The 26,443-nt window shown below is 47.3% G+C and overlaps 2 protein-coding genes across 3 annotated transcripts; both read left to right on the plus strand.

The window, feature by feature from the left end:
* Positions 1-963: 963 nt before the first annotated feature.
* On the plus strand, positions 964-6,942 carry LOC129408285 (scavenger receptor cysteine-rich type 1 protein M130-like). The gene is made up of 8 exons (XM_055151432.1): positions 964-979; positions 1,935-2,078; positions 2,253-2,540; positions 3,214-3,492; positions 3,614-3,907; positions 6,206-6,484; positions 6,578-6,868; positions 6,917-6,942. The coding sequence occupies exons 1-8, from the start codon at positions 964-966 to the stop codon at positions 6,940-6,942; spliced, it is 1,617 nt and encodes a 538-aa protein (XP_055007407.1).
* Positions 6,719-17,110, plus strand: LOC110170316 (scavenger receptor cysteine-rich type 1 protein M130-like). Of its 2 annotated transcripts, none has more exons than XR_008631878.1 (6): positions 6,719-6,868; positions 10,926-11,206; positions 11,415-11,705; positions 13,127-13,405; positions 13,474-13,781; positions 13,928-14,065. XR_008631878.1 is itself a non-coding variant. In XM_055151609.1 (6 exons), exons 2-6 carry the CDS (start codon positions 11,140-11,142, stop codon positions 16,135-16,137), a joined length of 837 nt encoding a protein of 278 aa, XP_055007584.1. In that variant the 5' UTR covers positions 6,729-6,868; positions 10,926-11,139; the 3' UTR covers positions 16,138-17,110. The 2 variants fall into 2 exon arrangements, 1 of the variants encoding a protein (XP_055007584.1); XM_055151609.1 differs by lacking the exons at positions 13,127-13,405; positions 13,474-13,781 and adding exons at positions 15,683-15,771; positions 16,075-17,110 and having other exon boundaries at positions 6,729-6,868; positions 13,928-14,254.
* Positions 17,111-26,443: the final 9,333 nt, after the last annotated feature.

The raw sequence follows: 26,443 nt of genomic DNA on the forward strand, positions 1-26,443 counted from the left end.
GATTCTGGAGGTATGTGGAGGTTTGTCACGATGTGCGTTTGGTTTGGTAAATGTGCGAAGGCTAAATCCCACTGCAAAACCAGCAAGAGAATGTGACTCCAGATAGGAACTTGACAAAACAGGTTTTAAAATCCTATTCCTAATCCTAACACTATTACACCCATTTTTCTTACATCCATCTGTTCAGGGTCGAGGTGTGAACCCACGATTAAAATTTGAGTGAAATCGGCCAAAGTTTGTGTGATTTGTGGATTTTACCAATGGAATAACATGAGAGTTTATGTCATCGCTATGGCAACACCAAAAATATGACATGGGTGTCACTGACTTTTGGATGGGGATGTCAAAATTGAATTTTTGTGCCAAATTTCTGAAACTTATTACATTTTGTTTCAATCTATAGGGGGCGCTAATGCACCAAATTAATATTTTTCACATTAAGTAGCTTCAGGGCAGAGAGTTTAACAACTGTTTCAAATTTCATTATAATCAGAGTTCGTTTGAGCAAATGGGAGCAATTTGTAAATTTGCAAAAATCTCCAAAATTGTGTGAATTTTTTTGTCGCTTCACTGCCCAGAGAAAATGTGGACCAAATTTGAGCCTCAGTCCTCAGAGGTGTTTGTAAAAGCTTAGCAAAGTTTAAGCCAATATTAATTTCATGACTGTAAGTGCAATTTTTGTGTGTGTGTCATTCGTATTCCCTCATGCATTTGAGAGTCGAGCCATTTTATTTATTTTTGGAAAATGGAAATAGCCAAAACTTAGAGAAGCGTGAGTTTTAACAGGTGGCAAAATTTCAGGACTTTTCATCATTGTTCAGTGGGTGAAAAAAGGGAGAGTTGGTTAGGAGAAAAAAAAAATAAGAAAAAAGAAGAAAGAAATTCTGACATGACAACAAATGTTCTGCTTTTTTTGGCCGACAAACTATACATTTTTGGAAACCTCTGGCACATTGCTACGTCATGGCGAGGGTCCCTGGTCACTATGGGCGAGTCATGTCGCGCCATTTCACTTTCCGCCCACTAGGAGCATCGCTTTGTGATACTAACAGGCCCTTCACCAGCTTCTGCCGCTCGGGCCTAAAAATAATAATAATTCGAGCAAAAACAATATATTCAAAAACATTGGAACAGCATATTATACATTTTTTGAAAACTCTCGACCTTCCCCATGTCACCGTGGGGTCATTGGTGAGTGACGGGTGCGTCTGCACCATCTCGTCGGGGTCGCCCCCTGACCTCCCATTGACTTCCATTCATTTTAGCAGTAGTAAATATGGCTCAGGTCTTGGTTGTGGGTTTCTGTGATACTGCTGTTTGTTCCGGGGGCGACCGAGAGGACGAAGCTGCACGACGTCCTCTCGCATTCGCCCAAGCGCTCATCGTTGCCCATTGGCTCCTCGTAGTGAATAGGCCTTACGGGGCTCGGGCCTAATCATTTTCACTCTGCCTCAGTCTAAAAGAGGCGACACAAACGGTCAGATCCAAAAATAAAACTATAGAACACTTTAGGATTCTGAGTTTTGCCTGTGACATACAGACTGTGGTTCTTCTGTGCATCCAGCGCCCCCTGGTGGTGACTCTGAGCCCGGGCCCCTCTACAGCTCCACTCCAGTCCTCTGTATATTTTTACTTTCTAATATGACAACAAAAACATTTTTATTTGAATTTAAACCTGCCTCTTTTCATGTTTCTGTTTTTATATGAAAACACGATGACAAAGTTGTAATAAGTTATAATAATAAGAAATAATAATAATAAGTTGTAAGTTCTTCCATTTGTGTGGAAACGACAGAGCAGAGCACGATTAAAGCCACGTTTGTGTTTGTGTGTGAGGACAGGGCACCCTGTGACATCACTGTGTGGTTAAATAAATCAATAGAGACGTGAGGAAAAGGAGCTTTTTCCTCTGAGATAAAGTGTGTGAAGCACAGAGACGTCACACTGCTCCACACTCTCCTCCTGTCCCTGCACTTTAACACACAACACACCACAGTGTGTAACATCAACTCTGTGTGCAGGGGTCCTGTGTGCAGGGGTCCTGTGTGCAGGGGTCCTGGCAGAAAACAACTCAGCAGGTAAGAAGCAACACACTCACACAGACCAGGAGTCAAACCCACAACACAGACACACCTGTGTGTGTGTGTCTGTGTGTGTGTGTGTGTGTGTGTGTGTGTGTGTGTGTGTGTGTAGTGTGTGTGTGTGTAGTGTGTGTGTGTGTGTGTGTGTATCATTGTGTGTCTCCTCTTCAGACTCTTTCAGTGTGAGGCTGGTGGGACCCAGTCGCTGTGAGGGGGAGGTGGAGTTTCAGAGACCAGGTCTGGACTGGACTACAGTGGATCCATGGTCTGTGACTCTTGGGTTTGGGGCCAGATTGTGTTCAGCGCTCGACTGTGGCACTGTTCTGTCTGTGGAGAGAAAAACAGGTCCAGAGAGAAAAGTCCTGACTGTTTCTAACAACTGTGAAGAAACATCTGTGAGTCGCTGCTTCAAAACTGAAACATCTTCCTCAGACCAGAGTCTGGAGCTCAAGTGTTCAGGTGAAAACTACACTCCTATTGGTTCAGAGTGATGATGTCACAGTCCTAGTTCAGAGTGATGATGTCACACAGAGTGATGATGTCAACAGTTCAGAGTGATGATGTCACACATGTGTGTGTCCTATTGGTTCAGAGTGATGATGTCACACATGTGTGTGTCCTATTGGTTCAGAGTGATGAAGTCACACATGTGTGTGTCCTATTGGTTCAGAGTGATGATGTCACACATGTGTGTCCTATTGGTTCAGAGTGATGATGTCACTGTTCAGTGTGTGATGTCACACATGTTCAGAGTGATGATGTCATGTGTGTCATTGGTTCAGAGTGATGATGTCATGTGTTCAGAGTGATGATGTCACACATGTGTGCGTCCTATTGGTTCAGAGTGATGATGTCACACGTGTGCGTCCTATTGGTTCAGAGTGATGATGTCACATGTGTGCGTCCTATTGGTTCAGAGTGATGATGTCACACATGTGTGCGTCCTATTGGTTCAGAGTGATGATGTCACACATGTGTGCGTCTATGTTCAGAGTGATGATGTCACACGTGTGCGTCTATTGGTTCAGAGTGATGATGTCACATGTGTGTGTCCTATTGGTTCAGAGTGATGATGTCACACATGTGTGCGTCCTATTGGTTCAGAGTGATGATGTCACATGTGTGTCCACAGAGTCGGTGCGGTTGGTCTCGGGGTCCGGTCTGTGTTCAGGATCAGTGCAGATCTGGGACGGGTCCTGGACCGGGGTCTGTGACGGGGACTTGGACCAGCGGGGGGCAGAGGTGCTGTGCAGGGAGCTGGACTGTGGGGCTCCTTCTCTCCTCCAGGGGGCGCTCTCTCCTCTGGGGCAGACGTTCCACTGTGAGGGCCATGAGTCTGCTCTGATGGACTGTCCCCGCTCCAACTCAAGCACCTGCTCCTCTGGAGCCACTGTCAACCTCACCTGCTCAGGTAAAGGGGCGGGGCTTCACTGCTCAGGTAAAGGGGCGGGGCTTCACTGCTCAGGTAAAGGGGCGGGGCTTCACGGCTCAGGTAAAGGGGCGGGGCTTCACTCTGTCTCTTGTCTGTTCAGAGCCGCTCAGGTTGGTGGGAGGAGCCAGTCGTTGTGCTGGAACTGTGGAGATGAGAGTCAGAGGAGAGTGGAGACGAGTGTTTGAGTCCTATGGACCCTATGAGAAGGAGGCTGCAGTTGGTGTGTGTAGAGACCTGGACTGTGGCTCTGCTGTTTATGGAGAATCGAGAGATGATTTTCCAGAGGGTCCTGTGTGGAGGGTCTCATCTGACTGTGTGAATAGGAAGTCTTCAGTGAGAGGATGTGTCTCTGCTGTATCTTCTTCCTCTGAGGGTCTGGACGTGGTGTGTTCAGGTAAAAGTCTGATCTTACAATTTTATGTCTCAGATGTTTTTTCTAGTTGCTCCAGACAAGTGTCAGGTGTAAAATGTGTGACGTCTAATTTAGAGTTTAGATCACACACACACACACGTCTCACAACAGTAATATCTATATTTACAACAGATATAAATCTGCACTAGTGATGATGTCACACATTGTGTGCGTCCTATTGGCTCAGACCAGGGGTGGGCAAACTTTTTGGCCCGTGGGCCACAAAGGTTCTAAAATTTGAGGGAAGGGCCAGACAGGAACAGATGGATGGAGAGAAAAAAAATAACATGGGATATGTAGAAAACCTGAGCTTGAATTTCACTTGAAAGTCTTTACAAACCATTATAACCAAATATCTGTCTTTCTAAAACACTGAAAATTAAATTAATAAAACTTTTTTTTTTTAATTATTATTACTAACAGTTACTATTTAAAAGCAGTGAAAGTTGTGTTCTCCTTCAGGATCTTCTCATCCTCTCTCTCCTCCTGACTCTTTATTTCAAAAACAGTAGAAGATGCAGATCTACTTCTGTTCAATGTTCGTCTCCAAAACTCAACAACGACCTGACACAAGGACAGAACAGAGTCAGTGTGTCAGTCTGAGAACAACCACTTCTATTTGATCTGGTGCATTGTTTATAATGAGTGTGTTTACATGAACATCAGTGTCTCGGTTACAATCGGGTTTTTTGAGTCATGCTGCATGTAAACGCACTGACCCGGTTACAAGAATGTAAAGTTGAGTGCGAATGCATCTAAAAGACAAATATTTCTGAAATACTTTCTGGGCACCATCTCGTTGTGGCTGTGAGCATATTTTCTTCTGCTTACCTCCCTAATCTGGAATTTCACTGACCAAAAAGCGCGACTGCAACACTCCCCTGTACGAGCCTCGACCCAACCAAATGTTAACAAGCCCGACCGAACCTCTACCCCATAACCCGCTCCATTTTATGTTATGATGCTCTGTGCTTAAAGACTTCGTAACATGAGCTCCACGAATCGTTCAACTTTATCTAATACCTATTTAAAATATGAACAGTGCAGCCTTATGTCTTGAACACTTCTGCCTCACTCATGGTCCGAATACACCGACCGAGAATGACTCCTGTCACTACAGTCCGAAAGAACACTTTCCCATAAAGCATTGCGGCAACATAATATGCCACACCTCAGTGTATATGTAGTGCACCATCTACTGGGAAACGCCAGAAGTGCAGGAAAAATGAAACATTAACAAGGTTTATTATTATAATTTATTCAAGTTAGGCGGGCCAGATTAAAAGGTTTAAAGGGCCGCATACGGCCCCCGGGCCGTAGTTTACCTCCCCTGGCTCAGAGTGATGATGTCACACATGTGTGCGTCCTATTGGTTCAGAGTGATGATGTCACACACAGAGTGATGATGTCACACATGTGTGTGTCCTATTGTTCAGAGTGATGATGTCACATGTGTGTGTCCTACTGGTTCAGAGTGATGAGTCACACAGATGATGATGTCACACATGTGTGCGTCCTATTGGTTCAGAGTGATGATGTCACACATGTGTGCGTCCTATTGGTTCAGAGTGATGATGTCACACATGTGTGCGTCCTATTGGTTCAGAGTGATGATGTCACACGTGTGCGTCCTATTGTTCATGTCACACATGTGTGCGTCCTATTGGTTCAGATGATGTCACACATGTGTGCGTCCTATTGGTTCAGAGTGATGATGTCACACATGTGTGTGTCCTATTGGTTCAGAGTGATGATGTCACACATGTGTGCGTCCTACTGGTTCAGAGTGATGATGTCACACATGTGTGCGTCCTATTGGTTCAGAGTGATGATGTCACACATGTGTGCGTCCTACTGGTTCAGAGTGATGATGTCACACATGTGTGCGTCCTATTGGTTCAGAGTGATGATGTCACACATGTGTGCGTCCTATGGTTCAGAGTATGATGTCACACATGTGTGCGTCTATTGGTTCAGAGTGATGATGTCACACATGTGTGCGTCCTATTGGTTCAGAGTGATGATGTCACACATGTGTGTGCGTCCTATTGGTTCAGAGTGATGATGTCACACATGTGTGCGTCCTATTGGTTCAGAGTGATGATGTCACACATGTGTGCGTCTATTGGTTCTGATGTCATGGTTCTATTGGTTTAGAGTGATGATGTCACACATGTGTGCGTCCTATTGGTTCAGAGTGATGATGTCACATGTGTGCGTCCTATTGGTTCAGAGTGATGATGTCATGTGTGTCAGTGATGATGTCACATGTGTCCACAGACTCGGTGCGGTTGGTCTCGGGGTCCGGTCTGTGTTCAGGATCAGTGCAGATCTGGGACGGGTCCTGGACCGGGGTCTGTGACGGGGACTTGGACCAGCGGGGGGCAGAGGTGCTGTGCAGGGAGCTGGACTGTGGGGCTCCTTCTCTCCTCCAGGGGGCGCTCTCTCCTCTGGGGCAGACGTTCCACTGTGAGGGACATGAGTCTGCTCTGATGGACTGTCCCCGCTCCAACTCAAGGACCTGCTCCTCTGGAGCCACTGTCAACCTCACCTGCTCAGGTAAAGGGGCGGGCTTCACTGTCCAGGTAAAGGGGCGGGGCTTCACTGCTCAGGTAAAGGGGCGGGGCTTCACTCTGTCTCTTGTCTGTTCAGAGCCGCTCAGGTTGGTGGGAGGAGCCAGTCGTTGTGCTGGGACTGTGGAGGTGAGAGTCAGAGGAGAGTGGAGACGAGTGGATGAGGCCTATGGCGTCTGGGACCCACAGGACACAGCTGTTGTGTGTAGAGACCTGAACTGTGGCTCTGCTGTTTATGGAGAAGAGAGAAGTGATTTTCCAGAGGGTCCTGTGTGGACGGTCTCACCTGACTGTGTGTTCAAGTCTTCAGTGAGAGGATGTGTCTCTGGTTCAGACTTCTCCTCTAAGGGTGTGGAGGTGAAGTGTTCAGGTAAAAGTCTGATTTGATATTTTTCTGTCTCTCAGATGTTTTTTCTAGTTGCTCCGGACGAGTGTCAGGTGTAAAATGTGTGACGTCCAATCAGTGTCTCAAAACAGTAATATCTATATTTACTACAGATACACAGAAGTGGATAAAATTGTTTTTACTCCTCTGGTAATGAAAGAAAAATCTACAATTTTTACTGAAATAACTTGAAACTAAGAAAAGCAATAATAAATAAAAATTTCCTAAAAAATAACCAATGAAAATCAGACAATGTTTTTGTTTCTGTTGTTCAACACAGTTATTTAACCTGTTCCCACCTCATTTTGGCGTGTGCACAATAGTTATACATACACAAATGTCATAGCTTCCATCCATCCATCCATTTTCTTCCGCTTATCCGGGGCCGGGTCGCGGGGCCAGCAGCCTAAACAGGGACTCCCAGACTTCCTTCACCCCAGACACGTCCTCCAGCTCCTCTGGGGGAACCCCGAGGCGTTCCCAGGCCAGCCGAGAGACATAGTCCCTCCAGCGTGTCCTGGGTCTTCCCCGGGGCCTCCTCCCGGTGGGACATGCCCGGAACACCTCCCGAGGGAGGACGCCCAGGAGGCATCCGGAACAGACGTCCGAGCCTCAACTGGCTCCTCTCGACGTGGAGGAGCAGCGGCTCTACTCCGAGCTCCTCCCGTGTGACTGAGCTCCTCACCCTATCTCTAAGGGAGACGCCCAGCCACCCTGCGGAGGAAACTCATTTCAAGCACTTGTATCCGCGATCTCGTCCTTTCGGTCACTACCCAGAGCTCACGACCAGAGGTGAGAGTAGGAACGAAGACTGACGGTAAATCGACCTCTTCACCACAACGGTCCGATACAGCGACCGCATCACTGCCGACGCTGCACCGATCCACCTGTCAATCTCACGTTCCGTCCTTCCCTCACTCGTGAACAAGACCCCGAGATACTTGAACTCCTCCACTTGAGGCAAAGACTCTCCACCCGCCCGGAGAGGGCAAGACGCCTTTTTTCCGGTCGAGAACCAACGACCTCGGACTTGGAAGAGCTGATCTTCATCCCAGCCGCTTCACTCTCGGGTCAAACCGCCCCAGTGCTGCAGGTCCTGGTTCGATGAAGCCAACAGGACAACATCATCCGCAAACAGCAGAGATGAAATCCTGTGGTCCCCAAACCGGACCCCCTCCGGCCCCTGACTGCGCCTAGAAATTCTGTCCATAAAAACAATGAACAGAACCGGTGACAAAGGTGCAGCCCTGGCGGAGTCCAACATGCACCGGGAACAGGTCTGACTTACTGCCGGCAATGCGAACACAGCTCCTGCTCCGGTCATACAGGGACCGGACAGCCCTTAGCAAAGGGCCCCGGACCCCATACTCCCAGAGCACCCCCACAGGACACCACGAGGGACACGGTTCGAATGCCCCCTCCAAGTCCACAAAAGCACATGTGGACTGGTTGGGCAAACTCCCATGAACCCTCGAGCACCCGATGGAGAGTGTAGAGCTGGTCCAGTGTTCCACGGCCAGGACGAAAACCACACTGCTCCTCCTGAATCCGAGGTTCGACCATCGTCCGGATTCTCCTCTCCAGTCCCTGACATAGACCGGGGAGGCTGAGGAGTGTGATCCCCCTGTAATTAGAACACACCCTCCGGTCCCCCTTCTTATACAGAGGGACCACCACCCCGGTTTGCCAGTCCAGAGGTACTGTCCCCGACCGCCACGCGATGTTGAAGAGGCGTGTCAGCCAAGACAGCCCCACAACATCCAGAGACTTAAGGTACTCAGGACGGATCTCATCCAACCCCAGAGCCTTGCCACCAAGGAGTTTGCCAACCACCTCGGTGACTTCAGCCAGGGTGATGGATGAGTCCGCCTCCGAGTCCCCAGCCTCGGCCTCCTCCTCGGAAGACGTGACGGTGGGATTGAGGAGATCCTCAAAGTTTTCCTTCCACCGTCGGACAACGTCCCCAGTCGAGGTCAGCAGCTCTCCCCCCGCACTGGAAACAGTGTTGGTGAAGAACTGCTTCCCCCTCCTGAGGCGCCGGACGGTTTGACAGAATCTCTTTGAGGCCGTCCGATAGTCCTTCTCCATGGCCTCCCCAAACTCCTCCCAGCTCTGAGTTTTTGCCTCTGCAACCACACGGGCTGCAGCACGCTTGGCCCGCCGGTACCTGTCAGCTGCCTCAGGACTCCCATGAGCCAACAAAGGCCGATAGGACTCCTTCTTCAGCTTGGCAGCATCCCTTACTTCCGGTGTCCACCACCGGGTTCGGGGATTGCTGCTGCGACAGGCACCACAGACCTTACGCTCACAGCTCCGAGCAGCCGCATCGACAATAGAGGCCGAGAATGAAGCCCACTCGGACTCCATATCTCCAGCCTCCCCCGGAATCCGGGAGAAGTCCTCCCGGAGGTGCGAGTTGAAAGTCCCTCTGACAGAGGCTCCGCCAGACGTTCCCAACAGACCCTCACTACACGCTTGGGCCTGCCAGGTCTTTCCGGCTTCCTCCTCCGCCAGCGAACCCAACTCACAACCAGGTGGTGATCAGTTGACAGCTCAGCCCCTCTCTTCACCCGAGTGTCCAAGACACGCGGCCGGAGGTCAGATGACACGACGACAAAGTCGATCATCGACCTCCGGCCTAGGGTGTCCTGGTGCCACGTGCACTTATGGACCTTGTGCTCGAACATGGTGTTTCGTTATGGACAAACTGTGACTAGCACAGAAGTCCAATAACAAAACACCGCTCGGGTTCAGATCAGGGAGGCCGTTCCTCCCAGTCACCCCTCTCCAAGTGTCACTGTCGTTGCCCACGTGGGCGTTGAAGTCCCCCAGGAGAACAACGGAGTCCCCGGTCGGTGCACTGTCTAGTACCCCTCCCAGGGACTCCAAGAAGGCCGGGTACTCGAGTACTCAGCACTGCTGTTCGGCCCGTAGGCCGACACCACAGTGAGAGACCTGTCCCCGACCCGAAGGCGCAGGGACGCGACCCTCTCGTTCACCGGGGTGAACTCCAACACACAGCGGACTGAGCTGTGGGGCAATGAGCCACACCAGGGGATGGTGTCATTTTGAAGCTAAGAGTGTGAGGAAAACAAGCGTACCCAAGCGCGCCAAGAGAAACGGAACTCAGAGAGGGAGAAGGCTCGGAAAGGCAACAGATATATTTTCATTCACGCATTCATCCATTTATACGGACGAGGTTTTTCTGGATTATTTACCCACATGGAATTATTTTATGGAAAAACAACTTGATATTCTTTTTCTGTGGATTATTACAACTTCTCCTGGACTGAACGCGTTTTGGACTGAGAGTTTGCCTCTAAAACTTGTGTAACAAAATATTAAGTTAATGGAACCATCATTTTGTCCAGGCCAGTTTCATTATTTAGTTTTTTCTAATGATTCTGTTGAACCACACGTGAAAAAACAAAGTTTAATTTTTGTTGGACAATTTTCAGTATTATTTTTATGTATTATTATTGCTTTTCTCAGTGTCAAGTTATTTCAGTGACCATTGTTGATTTTTCTTTCATTGCCAGAGGGAACCAACAATTTTGTCCATGACTGTAAATCTGCACTATAGTGATGATGTTGTCACACACATGTGTGTGCGTCCTATTGGTTCAGAGTGATGATGTCACACATGTGTGTGTCCTATTGGTTCAGAGTGATGATGTCACACATGTGTGCGTCCTATTGGTTCAGAGTGATGATGTCACACATGTGTGCGTCCTATTGGTTCAGAGTGATGATGTCACACATGTGTGCGTCCTATTGGTTCAGAGTGATGATGTCACATGTGTGCGTCCTATTGGTTCAGAGTGATGATGTCACACATGTGTGTGCGTCCTATTGGTTCAGAGTGATGATGTCACATGTGTGTGCGTCCTATTGGTTCAGAGTGATGATGTCACATGTGTGTCCTATTGGTTCAGAGTGATGATGTCACACATGTGTGCGTCCTATTGGTTCAGAGTGATGATGTCACACATGTGTGCGTCCTATTGGTTCAAGAGTGATGATGTCACATGTGTGTCCACAGAGTCGGTGCGGTTGGTCTCGGGGTCCGGTCTGTGTTCAGGATCAGTGCAGATCTGGGACGGGTCCTGGACCGGGGTCTGTGACGGGGACTTGGACCAGCGGGGGGCAGAGGTGCTGTGCAGGGAGCTGGACTGTGGGGCTCCTTCTCTCCTCCAGGGGGCGCTCTCTCTCCTCTGGGGCAGACGTTCCACTGTGAGGGACATGAGTCTGCTCTGATGGACTGTCCCCGCTCCAACTCAAGCACCTGCTCCTCTGGAGCCACTGTCAACCTCACCTGCTCAGGTAAACCTCACCTGCTCAGGTAAAGGGCTCAGCTCAGGTAAAGGGCGGGCTTCACGGCTCAGGTAAAGGGGCGGGCTTCACTGCTCAGGTAAAGGGGCGGGCTTCAGTGCTCAGGTAAAGGGGCGGGGCTTCACTGCTCAGGTAAAGGGGCGGGGCTTCAGTGCTCAGGTAAAGGGGCGGGGCTTCACTCTGTCTCTTGTCTGTTCAGAGCCGCTCAGGTTGGTGGGAGGAGCCAGTCGTTGTGCTGGAACTGTGGAGGTGAAACACAGAGGAGAGTGGAGACGAGTGGATGAGCACTATGGATTCTGGTACCAGGAGGCCACAGTTGGTGTGTGCAGAGACCTGGACTGTGGCTCTGCTGTTTATGGACAAAAGAGAGGTGGTTTTCCAGAGGGTCCTGTGTGGATGGTCTCACCTGACTGTGTGAAGGAGTCTTCAGTGAGAGGATGTGTCTATAGTTCCTCCTCCTCTTCCTCGGGTGTGGAGGTGAAGTGTTCAGGTAAAAGTCTGATCTTACAGTTTTATGTTTCTTAAACTGTTTTCAGGTTGGTCTGAACGGTGCCGGTGCTCACATCAGTTACACTGGGAACCAAAGTTCTTCCTGGTGAACGAGCCATGTTCAAACCGTTTAAGTGAACCCATGATGATCATCGACAGAGGATGTGGATTTACCACCAAATAAAACTTCAACTCTTCCATAAAGACCTCTTCACTTGTGTCCAGACTGTCCGGACAGTAGATGACTGTACCTGGGCCCCACTGGTTTCTGTCAGTTCTGAGCTGGTGTCGTTGCTGAACAGCTTCTGATTCCAAAGGATGATAAACTTGATGTGTCTTTCATCTGCTGCACTAAGTTTCCTTGGATGACCACTGCGTCTATGATCCTCAACGTCGCCTGTGTCTTTGTGCTTCTTCAAAAGAGCTTGAACAGCACATGTTGAAACCCCAGTCTGCTTTAAATCTTTGTCTGGGAGAGACGTTGCTGATGCAGTAGAACTACACTGTGTGTTGTTGCTGTGCTCGGTCTTGTCGTGGTGTTTGACCTGAAACATGAGACGGTTTTCCACAACTTCACCTTGGTCGCAGAGTTTGACTGTTCCTCACCCAGTCTGAGGCCTCCTACACTCACAGCTCTTTCTGTTTCAGTTCATGACTGTGTTCCAACCTACGTGTGACACTGATGATCATTAGCTCCTGTTTGGTAGAACTGGTTGGTCAAACACCGACTATAATCCTACAGAATCCTGGACTTTGTGTGAACTGATGTTGGTTTGAAGGCAAAAGGCAGTGACACCAAATATAGATTTGATTTAGAATTTTCTTTTGTTCGTTCACTTTGCATTTTGTAAATTGATAAAAACAAACAAACAAACATATCATTATTTATATTTTTGAAAGAATTCTTTGTTTACAGCATTTTAAAAAACTAAACTTTTGCACAGTATTTCCCACAAGTACAAATCTGCACTGTGATGTCACACATGTGTGCGTCCTATTGGTTCAGAGTGATGATGTCACACATGTGTGTGTCCTATTGGTTCAGAGTGATGATGTCACATGTGTGCGTCCTATTGGTTCAGAGTGATGATGTCACACATGTGTGTGTCCTATTGGTTCAGAGTGATGATGTCACATGTGTGCGTCCTATTGGTTCAGAGTGATGATGTCACACATGTGTGTGCGTCCTATTGGTTCAGAGTGATGATGTCACACATGTGTGCGTCCTATTGGTTCAGAGTGATGATGTCACACATGTGTGCGTCCTATTGGTTCAGAGTGATGATGTCACACATGTGTGCATCCTATTGGTTCAGAGTGATGATGTCACACATGTGTGCGTCCTATTGGTTCAGAGTGATGATGTCACACATGTGTGCGTCCTATTGGTTCAGAGTGATGATGTCACATGTGTGTCCACAGAGTCGGTGCGGTTGGTCTCGGGGTCCGGTCTGTGTTCAGGATCAGTGCAGATCTGGGACGGGTCCTGGACCGGGGTCTGTGACGGGGACTTGGACCAGCGGGGGGCAGAGGTGCTGTGCAGGGAGCTGGACTGTGGGGCTCCTTCTCTCCTCCAGGGGGCGCTCTCTCCTCTGGGGCAGACGTTCCACTGTGAGGGACATGAGTCTGCTCTGATGGACTGTCCCCGCTCCAACTCAAGGACCTGCTCCTCTGGAGCCACTGTCAACCTCACCTGCTCAGGTAAAGGGGCGGGGCTTCACCTGCTCAGGTAAAGGGGCGGGGCTTCACTCTGTCTCTTGTCTGTTCAGAGCCGCTCAGGTTGGTGGGAGGAGCCAGTCGTTGTGCTGGAACTGTGGAGGTGAGAGTCAGAGGAGAGTGGAGACGAGTGGGGATCAATAGATACTCGGGCTTGGAGTCCTGGGAGCAGGAGCACACATCTGGTGTGTGTAGAGACCTGGACTGTGGCTCTGCTGTTTCTGGAGAAAGAGAGAGATGATTTTCCACAGAGTCCTGTGTGGAGGGTCTCACCTTACTGTGTGTTGAAGTCTTCAGTGAGAGGATGTGTCTTTGGTTTCTCTTCTTCTTCTTCCTCAGGGTCTGGACGTGGTGTGTTCAGGTAAAATTCTGATCTTACATTTTTCTGTCTCAGATGTTTTTTCTAGTTGCTCCAGACGAGTGTCAGGTGTAAAATGTGTGACGTCCAATCAGAGTTTAGATCACACACACACACAGACTGATGTGTCCAATCACGTGTCTCCACAGAGCTCCTGAATCGTCCAATCATCTCCGTGTCTGTGAGTGACGGGGCGTCCGAGCTCCAGCCTCAGGGGGTGCGGGTGCAGCTGGGCTCAAAGTTCAGGGTCAAATGCTCCGTGGAGCCACAGTACCCGGGAGGCTCCTTCCGGCTCCTCTCTCCCGCCGCGCCCCCCGCTCAGAACCGCACCCTGCCCGCCGTCAATCACTCCGCCCACTTCCTGTTCTCTGACGCTGACCACGCCCACAAAGGAAACTACACCTGTGTTTACCTCCTGCAGGTGTTCAACCACAACTTCTCCTCTCAGAGCCACACACTCCAGCTCTCTGTGGGAGGTACACACACACACACACACACACACACACACACACACACACACACACACACACACACACTATACACACACACACACACACACACACACACACACACACACACACTATACACACACACACACACACACACACACACTATACACACACACACACTATACACACACACACACACACACACACACACACACACACACACACTATACACACACACACACTACACACACACACACACACACACACACACACACTATACACACACACACACACACACACACACATTATCACACACACACACACACACACACACTATACACACACACACACACACACTATACACACACACTATACACACACACACACACACACTATACACACACACTATACACACACACTATACACACACACGCACACACACTATACACACACACACACACTATACACACACACACACACTATACACACACACACACACACACACACTATACACACACTATACACAGACACACACACACACACACACACATACACACACACACACACACACACACTATACACACACACACACTATACACACACACACTATACACACACACACACACACACACACACACTATACACACACACACTATACACACACACACACTATACACACACACTATACACACACACACTATACACACACACACACACTATCACACACACACACACACACTATACACACACACACACACACACACACTATACACACACACACACACACTATACACACACACACACACACACACACACTATACACACACACACACACACACTATACACACACACACTATACACACACTATACACACACACACACACACACACACACACACACATACACACACACACACACACTATACACACACACTATACACACACTATACACACACACACACACACACACACTATACACACACACATACTATACACACACACACACACATTATACACACACACACACACACACACACACACACTATACACACACACACACACACACACACTATACACACACACACACACACACACACACTATACACACTATACACACACACACTATACACACACACACACACACACTATACACACACACACTATACACACTATACACACACACTATACACACACACACACACACACACACACACACTATACACACACACACACACACACACACATTATCACACACACACACACACATTACACACACACACACACTATACACACACACACACACACACACATTATACACACACTATACACACACACACTATACACACACTATACACACACACACACACACACTCCAGCTCTCTGTGGGAGGTACGGTCAGATAAACACTCAGGTCTTGGTCTTGGTCTTGGTCTGATCTGGGTCTTTTGTGTTGCAGAGTCAGACTCAGACCTGATCATCAGAGTCGTGGTGATTCTTCTGTTGAAGCTCCTGTACATCCTCCCAATGTCCTACTACTACTGCAAGGTACTGACTCTACACCTGGTCTACACCTGGTCTACACCTGGTCTACACCTGGTTTAGACCTGGTTTAGACCTGGTTTAGACCTGGTTTAGACCTGGTTTAGTCCTGGTTTAGTCCTGGTTTAGACCTGGTTTAGTCCTGGTTTAGTCCTGGTTTAGTCCTGGTTTAGACCTGGTTTAGTCCTGGTTTAGACCTGGTTTAGACCTGGTTTAGTCCTGGTTTAGACCTGGTTTAGACCTGGTTTAGACCTGGTTTAGTCCTGGTTTAGACCTGGTTTAGACCTGTTTTTGTGCCTGTTGTTTCAGGTCCGGGCCAGAGGCGGCGCTAGAGAGAGGCTCCAGCTGAGAGTGAGACTGGTTCAGATGTGAGTTGGTCCAGTTTCAGACTGGATCATTAACATCTTTAGCTTCAGTAACATTTCATCTTCCCAAAACAAAAGGGGGAAATAGTCAAACCAAATCAGAACCACTTTCAGAACCAAGGAGAAGGAGATTTTCCAACCATGAAGAGTTGAAGGAGTGAAATTGTCTCGTGTGGCTGTAAAATCAAATATCCTGCTTTCAATTCAAGAGTTTCTCCTCTGAAAAGGAACGTACTGGAACTTTGATTTGTTTCCCGTTCTACTACAAATATGAATCCCCTCATTTCATTGGATTTGTTTACACTTTGTATTTTTTCTGTGTAACTGTTGAAGGCCCTGCCCCCACTCCTGTCGCCCCCACCTCCATTGGCTGAAGAAAGGTGAAGGTTTTGGTGCCAGCTTTATTCACAGATTTTTTCTTATTCATTTGATATTATTAAGAGTGTTTTATTTTGTCAAATAGCAGCTTTTAGAGCATTAGTCAATCATATAATGGAGTAAAATGATTCTTAGAGCATTTAGTGGCATCTTTATGATTTATATTAATACGATTTATCTGATTTTGCTTTTGTAACTTTGTGTATGCAACAATGGACTGTGATACTATAGAGGCTTTGCACCGTCACGTGACGCCTACAGCAACGGTACCTACGCCGCCATGACACCGGACACACTATGTCACTGACTTCAGCAGCGTCAGAGAAACATGGGCAGGTTTTGTTGTGTATTTGGTTGTTCTAGACCAGGGGTGGGCAAACTTTTTGGTTTGTGGGTCATGAAGGTTCTAAAACGTGATGGAAGGGCCGGACCAGGAGCAGATGGATGGAGTTTTTTGGTAATCCACCTCATAAGAGAAAAACATAACATGGGCTTTGTAGAAAACATATATCATGTTATTAAAATATCCCATAATTGAACATTATTACAAAGCATTACAACTAAATATCTGTCTTTCAAGTCCCACGGTGTTTACTGTTTATTGAAATTAACAGTCACATAAAATCAATAACATCTGCAGCCTTTTACCATCTAAAAAACATAGCAAAAATCAAAGGTTTACTGTCTAAAGCAGACTTGGAGAAACTTATCCATGCATTTGTCTCCAGTAGGTTAGATACTGTAATGTTCTGCTCACTGGTCTCTCCAAACGAGCTGTGAGACGCTGCAGAACATCCAGAACGCTGCAGCTCGGGTCCTTACTCGAACTAGAAGTACGAGCACATAAGTCCTGTGCTCAGGTCTCTGCACTGGTTCCTGTGCCTCAGAGAATAGACTTTAAAGCAGCTCTGCTTGTGTACAAGTCTCTCCATGGCCGAGCACCAAAGTACATCTGTGACATGTTCGTGTCATATGAACCATCTCGCACTCTGAGGACCTCAGGGACCGGCCTCCTGCTGGTGCCCAGAGTCAGAACTAAACAAGGGGAGTCGCGTTTTCAGGTTCATGCAGCTAAAACCTGGAACAGTCTTCCTGAACATGTGAGACAGACTCTTCTGTGACGCTGTTTAAATCCAGACTCAAAACATTTCTGTTTTAACTGTGCATATAACTGAAAGGTTTTCATTCCGCACTCTTCTCTCCAATTTATGTCTCTCTTTTTTAATTTTAATCTTCATGATTATTTATGTTTTGATTTGTTTTTATTATGATTTTAATGTATTTCTTATTCTGTAAAGCACTTTGAATTACTTTGTGTACGAATTGTGCTATACAAATAAACTTGCCTTGCCTTGCCTTGAAATGACTTTTAAAACACTGAAAATTACTGTTATTGTTATTTTTATTATTCAAGTTCCACGGGCCGGATTAAAGAGATTAAAGGGCCGCATATGGCCCCTGGGACGTAGTTTGCCCACCTCTGTTCTAGACGCTCTGAACGAGATAAAACAAATCGTTTCTTCACTGTTCCTCTGGAAATGACTCATCAGGATCAAACAAGGGAATTATCAAAAAAAAGAAAAGGGAATTATGTCTAGAAACATAAACCATGAAGAGATTTCCTATGGTCCATCAAGACACACTCACGTCACTTTCATCAAGATATTTACTATTTAAATAGTTTCATAGTTTATTTAATGAGAGAAGCACATTTACTGAACTAAAATGTAAAAAGAAAACATTTGCAGTGTGAGTGGCAGTAGAAACTGGATCTTCCAGCACATATAAACATGTAGCGGCTATACGATACTGTGTTTCCTGGTAGCCGCGGAGAGGTAAAATTGGGTTCTGCAAAAGTTATGACGCGCTGAATGCGATGTAAAACAGATGAGGCTGGATCCAGTGTGCGTTTACGGTAGTTTAATACAGAGCTGGGTTCACAGCGACAAGCGTAAGTATATGGACCAAGAGCAAGGATATCGTAAAAAATGAATACTGTTTGAAAACGTAAAACCAGAAACAAAAGCAATAGCGGTCAACAAAAATTACGGCTACCCAACCAACCTCTCTCCTCCTCCCTGGCCCAGGTGAGTGTGCACCATTTATGCTTTTCCACACCCACACACACACACACCCCACGCTCACGTGACCCCACCTCCTCTCAGAGAACAGACACACACACACGCGCAAGCGCACTGTGCCCAAGTGTCTCCTATACACCAGCCCCTAATTATTGAATCTCACAATAATTACTCAAAACATTAATAGGAGACATAACAATTACCATAAATCATATCAATGCCAGTGTCCCAAGAATAATAGTCCATAGGAAATCCTCGTTTCTTCCAGTCACTAAGTGACCTACAGTCCAAGAGTCAATAATCCAGAGTCAATAAGAACTGTCCAAAATACTCCAGTCAAAAAAGGTAGAAGAAAATAGTCACTTTGAGGCCTGCAACATCCTTATGCAGCCTCAGCCTCCATCAGCAGACAGACCTTGGAAATAGGCCGGTCTAGGCAGTTAGTAGTCTTTGTTTTAATCCGGACCTGGCGAACTAGTCCCTTTTTGTCCGCAAACGTTTCCAACACTCTTCCCATAATCCAGGAGTTTCGTGGAGCAGTACTGTCCATAATGATCACAATATCTCCGGGGGTGAGATTCCTTTTCACTTTAGACCAGCGCTGGCGTTCTTGCAGTAGAGGTAAGTATTCTTTGGTCCACCGTTTCCAGAACAGGTCTGACATGTATTGAACCTGTCTCCATCTTCTTGTGGCGTATAGGTCGGCAGGCTGGAACTTCCCTGGTGGTAAGGAGGGTAAGTTCTTCAGGAGCAGCAAGTGGTTAGGTGTTAAAGCCTCAAGGTCATTCGGATCTGTGGAGGCCTTTGTGATGGGCCGGCTATTAATAATTGACTCTGCCTCACACAGCACTGTTTGAAGGCCTTCTTCGTCAAGATGTTGCACTTTGAGAGTTGAATTAAGCACTTTCCTCACAGACCGAATGAGCCTTTCCCACACTCCTCCATGATGGGATCCTGCTGGGGGGTTAAAGGTCCACTTGATGCCCTTCTGCAACAACATGTCATTAATCTGTGTGTGGTTCCACTGTTCTATTGCCAGTTTCAGCTCTCTTTCAGCTCCAATGAAGTTTGTGCCGTTATCAGAGCGCAGTTCCCGAACTTGTCCCCTCCTGGCTATGAAACGTCTGAGAGCATTTATAAATGAGTCAGTGTCCAAGGACGGAGCCACCTCAATGTGCACAGCTCTTAAGGCGAGGCAGGTAAACAGCACCCCGTACCTCTTCACTATGCTTCTCCTGCTTTTCACCTCAAATGGGCCAAAATAATCCACTCCAACACATGTAAATGGAGGCTCATCTGGCTGTACTCTATCTTTAGGCAAATCTGCCATCTGCTGGTTGACTGGTGAAGCATTCAATCTCCTGCATATGGTGCATTTTGACAACACCCCTTTGATTGCTGTGCCTCCACCTGTGATCCAGTATCTTTCACGAAGCTTGGACAGCATATGATTTCGGCCACTGTGACCAACTTCTTGATGAATATGTCTGAGCAACAAGGGGAGATGTAGAATTCCTTGGCTAGAATGATTGGATGTTTTGACTCCATTGGCATAGAGGATCTGCTGAGCCTGCCACCAACCCGCAGGACCCCATCTTCCAGTATTGGACACAGTGAATATAGATGACTAGTTCTCTTAATGCTCTCTCCTTTCTCCAAACTCCTGACTTCGTCTGGGAACCTTCTCTCTTGGCAGAACTTTATAACTGCAAGCTCTGCATCATTCATGTCTTGGACCGTAAGACTGCCTGGCACAAGAGTTGCTTTAAATGTCTTTAGCTCCTCATCCAGACTCAGCTGTTCATCCACACTGAGGCTGCCTTGAGCATAGCTTGCTTGCAGCTCCTTCCTCTTCCTGTAACAGCCCTGCAGCCATTTTTTGTATCTCAGCCACCATGCCACACATTTCTTTAGGAGGAACCAGGAGGAAAAGTAGTGAATCAGGTAAGTTGTTGGATCTTCTTTTGTCACTGTAACATTGACTGTGATAGTGGTTTTGACCTCTGGGTCATCCGGAAAAATCTCATGCAGTGTCTCAGGATTCACAGGCCACTCACTCTCAGATTGACGGAGAAAGTGAGGCCCTGACACCCACACTTTATCTTTGAGGAACTTCTCAGCCTTGAGCCCTCTAGAGGCTGTGTCTGCGGGATTGGAGCCTGTGTCCACATATCTCCACTGGTCCTGATGAGAGGATTTTAAAATCTCAGCCACACGATTTGCCACGAATACTCTGAACCTGGTTGTCTCGTTCCTGAGGTACTTTAACACTGATGCACTGTCAGTCCAAAACACCGATTCCTCTAGGTTCATGTGTAGTTCCTTTCTCCATAATGCATCAACACGACTGGCCATTGTGGCTGCCACAAGCTCCATTCTGGGAATAGTGACTGCTTTTACAGGTGCAACACGAGATTTTCCCATTATGAAGGCACTATGTCTTTGATGGTGTTCATTTTGCAGCAGCAGGTAAGTCACTGAACCATAACCATCTTCACTGGCATCAGAAAAGTGATGTAATTGTGCCTTTGTCACATTCCCAAACTCCTGGGGCTTTATACACCTGTCCAGCCTTGAAGTTATCCAACAGATGGAGCCCTTGTATCCACTTCAGCCACTCCCGAGAAGCTGTCTCCGGTATCTGCTCATCCCAGCCAATTGCCCTTCGACACAGGTCTCTCAATATCAATTTTGCCACCAGAACAACAGGACTCAACATTCCCAGAGGGTCGTAAATGGAGCTCACAGTTGAGAGGATTCCTCTGCGGGTAAGAGGTCTTTCTTTGAGAACAATTCTGAACTTGAACATGTCTGATTGAATACACCATTCAACACCAAGTACTCTTTCGACTGGCAAAGATGGCTGCTCAAAGTCCAGCTTCATCACACCCTTAGCTCTGTTCTCATCTGGAATGCATTCAAGAACCTGGGGCTTATTGCTTAGCCACTTTGTTAGGCAAAATCCACCTTCTGCACATAAAGAGACCAGTTCTTCGTACAGCACAACTGCTTCCTCTTCAGTTGGAACCGACACAAGGCAATCGTCTACATAGAAACAATGAAAGATCTTAGCCACTGTTTCCTCTTTAAACCGGTGTCCAAAATCCTCAGCACATTTCCTTAAAGCAAAGTTGGCACAGGAGGGGGATGAGGTCGCTCCAAACAGATGAACTTTCATCCTGAACTCTGCAGGTGCTTGGCTTAGATCCCCCTGTGGCCACCACAGAAACCTCAGTAGGTCAGCGTCCTCGGGAGGGACTCGTACCTGATGGAACATGGATTCGATATCCGCCATGATGACAACTGGCTCCTTTCTAAACCGAGTCACAACTCCTATTAGTGAACTGGTCAGATCTGGGCCTTGTAGCAACTGCTCGTTGAGAGAGCTTCCTTTAAAACTGGCACCACAGTCAAATACCACCCTCAGCTTCCTCTTGGTGGGATGATAAACGCCGTGATGTGGTATGTACCAGACTTTGCCATCACATCGGTCCAACTCATTTTCTGGCACTTTCTCTGCATAGCCCTTTGTAAACAGGTCATTCATGAAGGTAGTATACTCTGAACGGAACAGTGGGTCTTTCTGAAGCCTCTTTTTCAAATAGTTCAGCCGCTGTTCAACCACCCTTTTATTCTGTGGCATGCTGACTCCTGGCTCCCTCAGTGGTAGACAGATCTCATAATGACCATCCAAGTGTTTAGCAGATGAAGTCACCATCTTGAGAAACCTTTGGTCCTCCCTGGACAGTCCTAGTTCTTCATCAGTGGTTGACTCAGGAAAATCATGCTTAAACTGTTGTTGCCACAGCTCGTCCAGATTTATGATGGACACCCTGTTGACTGTCACTGACTCACAATCAATGGCCTGCCCACTGTTCCCTGTCAGTGGCCCATTCACTGTCCAGCCCAGCACAGTCCTTATGGCATACGGCCCATCATCGATGCTGCGAATAACCTCCATTGGCTCCATAGCTTTGGGAACGTTGGTTCCAATGAGCAGATCAATCTCTGCATTTATCTGAGGTAAGGCGAGATGTTTAAGGTGCGGCCATTTTCTCAGATCCTTTTCAGTAGGAATGTTGCTCCGGTAAACTGGCATTGACTCTTGTGTGTAGGCAATTGGCAAGTCGATAAAGCTGTCACCATCAACCGCAGCAACCTCCAATTCTGGCACAATGAAACTGCTCACCACCTTTTCTTGTCCCATGGTTCTGAGGAGAATCCTGGTCCTCCTTCCTGTAAGATGGAGTCTGTGCATCAAGTTTTCTGTACAAAACACTGCTGTGCTCCCTTGGTCCAGAAATGCATAAGTGTAAATGGTTTCATTGCCCCTTTTAGCCTTAACCTGGACTGGCACGATGGGCAGCTTGCAGGTCTGTTCTCCAGCCCCTGTAAGACCACTTGAGACCAGGGTGTTGTCCACAGACACAGTGAGATTCTTCTCAGTTCGGTCAGTAGTTCTCACATTGTCCCTGTGCAGTACAGTTGGATGCTTCAACCCACATTTTGAACAAGAGATCCTATTACGGCATTCCTTACTGATGTGTCCTTTACACAGACAGCTATAGCAGAAGCCATTCTCTCTCAAGAAGCCTATCTTCTCTTTATGTGGCATCTTCTCCAACTGTGCACACATTTCCAGTGTGTGTCCTCCTTTACATCGGGGACAGGGTTTCTTCATCGTTTGGTGAGTATCTGTGACTTTATTTCCAGACTGATATTTTCTCTCAGCAGGGTCTATGGTTGTAGCGAAGCTGGTCCCTTTGATTCCAGAACGGGGCTGTGCCTTGGATCTGCTCATATTTTTATTCAAGGTGGGTACATCCTGTATGTTGCCAAACACTGGGTCAGTGAGGATCTTCACCTGTTTTTCAATAAAGTTTGTGATGTCAATAAACTTTGCTCTCCTGTTTTGCTTTTCCTGTAAGTCACAAACATGACTTCTCCACCGATCTCTCATCTTGTATGGCAATTTTTTTATGATGTCGAGCATACTGGAAGGGGCATCCAGGTCATGTAGGTACTGCACATCTTCCATTGCATTACAGCAGCCACGGAGAAACAGGCTGTATTCCTGCAATGCCTGGACATCCTCTGTTTTAATGTGGGGCCAGGATAGAGCTCTCTCCATGTAAGCAGATGCCACCTTCAACTCATTCCCATAGTGTTCCTTTAATAAAGCCTTTGCTCTCGTGTAACCTCTTTCAGGATCGATATGCTGGCAACTTCTCACAAGCTCTTTTGCATGTCCTTGTGTGTATTGCTCGAGGAAGTACAGTCGATCACAGTTGTCATTTGTATTGCACTCAACTCCGTTTTCAAAGGCTCTCACAAAAGTGTGATACTTCAGTGGATTACCGTCAAATACCGGGATTTCTCTTTTCGGAGAGCAGACAAGCACTGCTGTTGTATGAGAAGCGATGTAATCTCATTTTGCTTTCTCATTATTTCAAGCACACCGTCATTGGAGGATTCAACATCTTGACCAAATGCATTATTGTGCTGCATCAGTGTGGTGTCAGGCCTTTGCATAGACAGATAATGGTGCTGGTGCTCACACGGATGATAGGGCGGAGTATCGGTGCGTCCAGGTGAGTGAGTACATTTAGGCTTAAGTTCTGCTGTTTGTGCATTTCCACATGGGTGTCCTTTGGGTCTAACAGAGGACATTGGAAAGAATTCTGTGGCATGAGCATTCAGTGATGGCTGTAGCTGTGGCAGTGGCATTGGCTGGGGCTGTAGCTGTGGCAGTGGCTGTAGCTGTGGCTGGCACTGGCTGTAGCTGTGGCGGTGGCTGTAGCTGTGGCAGTGGCATTGGCTGTAGCTGTGGCAGTGGCTGTAGCTGTAGCTGTGGCATTGGCTGGGGCTGTAGCTGTGGCTGTAGCTGTGGCATTGGCTGTGGCTGTAGCTGTGGCATTGGCTGGGGCTGTAGCTGTGGCAGTGGCTGTAGCTGTGTGGCACTGTGCTGGGCTGTAGCTGTGGCAGTGGCTGTAGCTGTGGCACTGGCAGCTGGCTGTAGCTGTGGCAGCTGGGCTGGCTGTAGCTGTGGCATTGGCTGTAGCTGTGGCAGTGGCATGGCTGTAGCTGTGGCAGCTGGCTGGCTGTAGCTGTGGCTGTGTGGCATGGCTGGGGCTGTAGCTGTGGCTGGCTGGCTGTAGCTGTGGCATGGCTGGCTGTAGCTGTGGCATTGACTGGGGCTGTAGCTGTAGCTGTGGCACTGGCTGGCTGGCTGTAGCTGTGGCATTGGCTGTAGCTGTGGCAGTGGCTGGGCTGTGGCTCTCCTTTCAATATAAGAATTCATCCCATCTGATATTCTGGATATTTTACAACTGGCCATGCTGCTTGTAGTTTTGGTTTTAATTGAATTTAATTTGGCAATTTTTTCTGCTATTTCATTGTCCAGCTGAAATCTTTCCTTTCTTTTCCGCAGCCTTTCTTCCGCTTCTTCAATTGCGTGTCTTTCTGTGAGCAGTTTTTGCTTTGCTTCTAAAGCTGCCAGCTCAGCTTCAGTTTTCCACCAAACAGAGGAACGTGAAGTAGTGGAGGAACGATGAGACCTTTTGCTTCCACTGTTTGAAATACTGTCCTCAGGATGCACTTCATCCTGGGCCCCATGATCAGAAGAGAATGTAGACACAAGATAATTCTCATTGCATGTTGGCAGCTCATTGCTTAGTGGTGCTGGTTCAAACTCATTTGCATTATCATTTGTTGTTTGTACATTTTCATCATTCCATTCGTTGAACTTTTTTATAAATGTTTGAGTATATTCTGTTATACTGGAGAACCATTCATTTTGTTTTTCCAGTTCATCCTCTGGAAACAGTGGCAGCAGTTCATTGTGTAGAGAAGTAGCCTTTTCATGTAGAGCCTTTAAGTTCACCATGTGTATTTGGATTTGTGGGGCATTTTCCTTTGATTTCATTTGATCTTTCATTTGTGGTATAAGTGCTTTAATTTTATTGACAGCTTTTTTACGCTCATTTTGAAGTCGTTCAACTTTATTTTCGAGTGCTTTGACCGTCAGTTTGATTTCCCTTTTCTCTCGTTCCATATTTGGGCATTGCGCAGGGTTCCCATTTTCACTCATTTTGTTTCAACTTTATTTGCTTAAACAACTTTAAAACTCAATTAAAATCCGAGAGCATCGCATTCAAATCAGAACAATTCAACAACAAAGCATCCAGACAACATCAGCGCGTAAATCCGCTTTTCCTTTCAAGCGCGGAGCGATAGCGCCTCCTACAGTGCGTCAACCCGCTTCATTCATAAATTCAGTAGGCTACTACAAAACCTCCGCACGTCGGCGTCAGCTGAATTCCTCGATTCACAAACATGAAACAGGTAGGCTTACCTGTATTCCAATGAATGATTGCGTGCGTGGTTGAGTGGTGCACTTAGCTGCTCCTTTGTCCTCAGGCTTGAGGCCTGTTTGTTTGTTTGTTTGGCGTTTGGATACGCGCTTGATGCTCTTCATAGATCGCCTTTTTTGTTGACAAATGTAGCGGCTATACGATACTGTGTTTCCTGGTAGCCGCGGAGAGGTAAAATTGGGTTCTGTAAAAGTTATGACGCGCTGAATGCGATGTAAAACAGATGAGGCTGGATCCAGTGTGCGTTTACGGTGGTTTAATACAGAGCTGGGTTCACAGCGACAAGCGTAAGTATATGGACCAAGAGCAAGGATATCGTAAAAAATGAATACTGTTTGAAAACGTAAAACCAGAAACAAAAGCAATAGCGGTCAACAAAAATTACGGCTACCCAACCAACCTCTCTCCTCCTCCCTGGCCCAGGTGAGTGTGCACCATTTATGCTTTTCCACACCCACACACACACACACCCCACGCTCAC

This window comes from Boleophthalmus pectinirostris, unplaced genomic scaffold (genome assembly GCF_026225935.1).
Source record: "Boleophthalmus pectinirostris isolate CB_2022bp ecotype Guang Dong unplaced genomic scaffold, ASM2622593v1 HiC_scaffold_16, whole genome shotgun sequence".
Lineage (NCBI taxonomy): Eukaryota > Metazoa > Chordata > Actinopteri > Gobiiformes > Gobiidae > Boleophthalmus > Boleophthalmus pectinirostris.

Bases quoted from the DNA above. Each gene is read 5' to 3' on its own strand.
- LOC129408285 (XM_055151432.1), top strand. The intron at 6,485-6,577 runs GTAAAGGGGCGG...TTGTCTGTTCAG, and splicing joins TGTCAACCTCACCTGCTCAG to AGCCGCTCAGGTTGGTGGGA. The intron at 6,869-6,916 runs GTAAAAGTCTGA...TGTTTTTTCTAG, and splicing joins TGTGGAGGTGAAGTGTTCAG to TTGCTCCGGACGAGTGTCAG.
- LOC110170316 (XM_055151609.1), top strand. From the start codon at position 11,140: ATGGACTGTCCCCGCTCCAACTCAAGCACCTGCTCCTCTGGAGCCACT. The intron at 14,255-15,682 runs GTACACACACAC...TTTGTGTTGCAG, and splicing joins ACTCCAGCTCTCTGTGGGAG to AGTCAGACTCAGACCTGATC. The intron at 15,772-16,074 runs GTACTGACTCTA...CTGTTGTTTCAG, and splicing joins TGTCCTACTACTACTGCAAG to GTCCGGGCCAGAGGCGGCGC.